At 30.7% G+C, this 3,245-nt stretch overlaps 1 protein-coding gene and 1 long non-coding RNA gene across 4 annotated transcripts in view; one reads left to right on the top strand and one right to left on the bottom strand.

Annotated features, from left to right (window-relative positions):
* The first annotated feature begins 30 nt into the window (after positions 1-30).
* The window catches only part of LOC128249828 (uncharacterized), a 25,565-nt gene continuing 22,350 nt past the window's right edge, over positions 31-3,245 (top strand). Inside the window, exon 1 of the long non-coding RNA XR_008265954.1 lies at positions 31-1,856. This is a non-coding gene — a long non-coding RNA (uncharacterized LOC128249828). The remainder of the gene's footprint in view (positions 1,857-3,245) is intronic.
* The window catches only part of LOC128249826 (uncharacterized), a 12,915-nt gene continuing 10,171 nt past the window's right edge, over positions 502-3,245 (bottom strand). For all 3 annotated transcript variants that reach the window (XM_052974368.1, XM_052974367.1, XM_052974369.1), the window contains 3 exons: positions 2,886-2,982; positions 2,140-2,227; positions 502-1,711 (listed from right to left, as the gene is read on the bottom strand). In XM_052974368.1, the coding sequence (XP_052830328.1) occupies positions 2,226-2,227; positions 2,886-2,982 (99 nt within the window). In that variant the 3' untranslated portion in view covers positions 502-1,711; positions 2,140-2,225. The remainder of the gene's footprint in view (positions 1,712-2,139; positions 2,228-2,885; positions 2,983-3,245) is intronic.

Raw genomic sequence — 3,245 nt, 5'->3', positions numbered from 1 at the left:
TATATATATATATATATATATATATTCAAGGTGAATATGATACTTAAGTTTAGGCACCAGAATTAAGTATGGTATTATCCATACAATTCGAAAATAAGGTGATTAAATCAAAGCCAACAAGGATATCCAAAGTTAATGCAGTACGATCGTTTCATGCGACTCCATTTATTTAAGCAATGTGAACTTTGTATATCCTTGTTACTTATTTTGGATATCCTTGTTGCTTATGTGTGTATATATACACACATATTTACTTTAACTTGTTTCAGTTTCTTTCACCTCCCAGACATCTTTAGCGAGACTTGTTGCTGTTCTATTTTCATGGTATCGAAACGCATTTCGATGGGAATACACCCTCGTCTTGCAAGAAGTTTTCCTGGCCTCTATATGTGTCTCATAATTTTGCGAGTCGTCTTTTCTGTTACTTCTTCGATAAGAACATTTCGAATATTACATTCAAAACGATTTGAAAATTACAAAAACTGACACAGTAAAAATCAATGAAATTTCACAAAGATATATTCATCGCATAACTTCTTCAAAATAATACATATATATACTTCTAGCATAATATGCTCTTATATGTATGTAAGTAATAGTGCCACAGCAGCAGTTGAAAACAAAGATTGGCTCTTGAATTATAAGTGGAAGTAAAGTTTTTTATTCGAAATTTTATATCGAAGAATATTTAAGATAAATTAGTTAGGCTATTTTACTTTGCTACTCTTGTATTGTATATATATTTACCATATAAGTTGTTCCTGAATATGTTTTAATTACATTACGGAGACGTTTTGTTTGTATACGTACAGTTTTTTTAACATATCTGGGGCTATACAGTGTCTTACAACTATTTCTCTTTCTATGGGAATTACCGAGCATGATGCTTTGGGATCCTTGTTCATTCGGAGATAATTACCTAATATCGTCTTTTCGAATGCTTTCGCATAATAATCAGTATTGTCATTGAAAATTTCATTGCTAACACATTTATTAGCAACGTATATATAAACCATCACAATTATATATTTCTTATTAAAAGGGTATACAAGTCATTGAAATACATTCAAAATATTACGGCATGGAATAATGCTACCGTGTCTCTAATATGAATGTAGCACCACATTCTAATCGTAATTGTAATTGAAATCAATACTGCTATATTCTATGTATAATGCAAGTTAATCTACTAATAACATTTTTGAAACTGCAACAAAATCTTTATTCAATTTTCTATATTTGTTGCCTTAAAACACTCCCTTAATCTACTACTGTAGAGTGTACAATACTCCAAATACGTTGCTACGTATATTAGGTATATATTGCATGTATATATTACATGTTTGTCACTGTCAATACTTCTAATATATTCCATGGCAATGTATAATATCCATGGAAATCCCACATTCATGTGTAATACAACTGTATCAATGAAATTACACTGTGCTGCTACTGCAAATGTCTTTTTTATGTCGTAGATGATTTGCAGTATGTTTTGTTTGGTTTTTGGTACAGCTATTGTAATTTCATTGAAAATGTTCAATATATAGCAAAATAATAGCTGTGATTATTATAGAAATGTTTCAACGGCATATCCTTCATTTGTTGCAGCTGTAGTTATATACTGAAGACACAGTGGCAGCAGAAACGCAGTGCTTATCCCAACAGTGTTGCCAGAGCTTTTTTTCAGTTTTTCCGCAGCCTTTGGAATCTGAAAGAAAATTGTTTTTTTTATTTAATTTGCTGTCGAGACTTAGTTTGAAAGTGAACAATATATCTTACAAAAAATACACCATGGATAGTTGACGTTATTAAAACTACTGCAATTATGACCGTTCGATACGTTTGTCACAGCGGTAAGTCCTGTGCCACATTATTTAGTATTTAACGAGAAAATAAAACGAAGCTAAGTAACACATTCTTTCTTTCCTTGCTCGATTGTTCCATCAAGGATCAGTTTTAGGAAAAAATATATGATTGTTTATATTGTTACAATAAAACAATTATTATTCAATATATTGCTACACATTGCATTGCGGTCGGAATAATTTAAATTAAATACAAACTAAAGAATATTGCGCATATTATCACTCGCTCATTGTTTTTACGAAGAAGACTATAGTAAGCTAAGCTACTTACCATACACTTATGAATATACATGAATTTGAATTGCTCCATACAATATGGGTCTATCTTATGGAAACATTTCCATAACATTTGGTATCTCCTGGAAGATGAAAATATTATACACCCATGTACTATTGTGAAGTTTATATATTTTATGTTCCAGAGTCAAATATATTCTGGACTCAATTTCCTTTTTCAAGGGACCAAGTGTTACACGGAGAAAGAACGAAGAGACAATACTCACCCTTTAAAAACGTTACAACATATTTACGTAGTTCTGGCAAAAGACATATCGCAGTAAAGTGCGTTTTAATATCATCCAATGTTTATCTCTTCGAAGAATTGTAAAGGACTACAGTAAATTAATTCAAATTAAATTCAAAACTAACAAAGATATATATGTTTCATATTGACATGAGTATTGCCTAATACAGTGTCTATGTTCTTTTCTCTATTTAGATGCTAGGATATTTGCAGTAAGCTGCCAATATCCTGACTAGGAGTGTAACAGAATAGATTTCACAAATGCTATTTGTTCAATCCCGATTAGTTTAGATCATAGAGCAGTCTTTATGCTATCGTAAGTTGCTGTACTATAATGTACTAGCCAAATGATATATGAACATTCATCGTCTTGGAGCTGAGTAAATAGATCTAGAATTTCGAGAAAGATTTTCTAACAATTAATATATGTCAATAATTAGATTATAAATATATATTAATATTAACATAGATTCTAGCAGTAAGATCATACATACATGCAGAATAATGCGGTCTGTTCAGGGTGTGCAAATCGAGAACAACTATGTCTTGCTTCTCCAATGCAATCTTTGTAAAGCGCCAATATCCTAGCATCTAAATAGAGAAAAGAACATAGAAACTGTATTAGGCAATCAACACTGAGTGTTTGTTCGTGATCCTCTTTCGTTACTGCCTCAAGAATTTAGCATAGTAAGTTTACTTCAAATATAACTAAGGTTAGTTTGGCAAGGAAAAAAAACTTACTGAAACATAAACCCCCGACACACTTGTGTGTGTATATATATATATATATATATATACACACACACACACACATATATATATATATATATATATATATATATATATATATATAT

The sequence above is a fragment of the Octopus bimaculoides genome, chromosome 18, assembly GCF_001194135.2.
Source record: "Octopus bimaculoides isolate UCB-OBI-ISO-001 chromosome 18, ASM119413v2, whole genome shotgun sequence".
In the NCBI taxonomy this organism is placed as follows: Eukaryota; Metazoa; Mollusca; class Cephalopoda; order Octopoda; family Octopodidae; genus Octopus; species Octopus bimaculoides.
The sequence above is the reverse complement of the archived record's forward strand: the minus strand, read 5'-3'. Positions and strand labels throughout refer to the sequence as shown.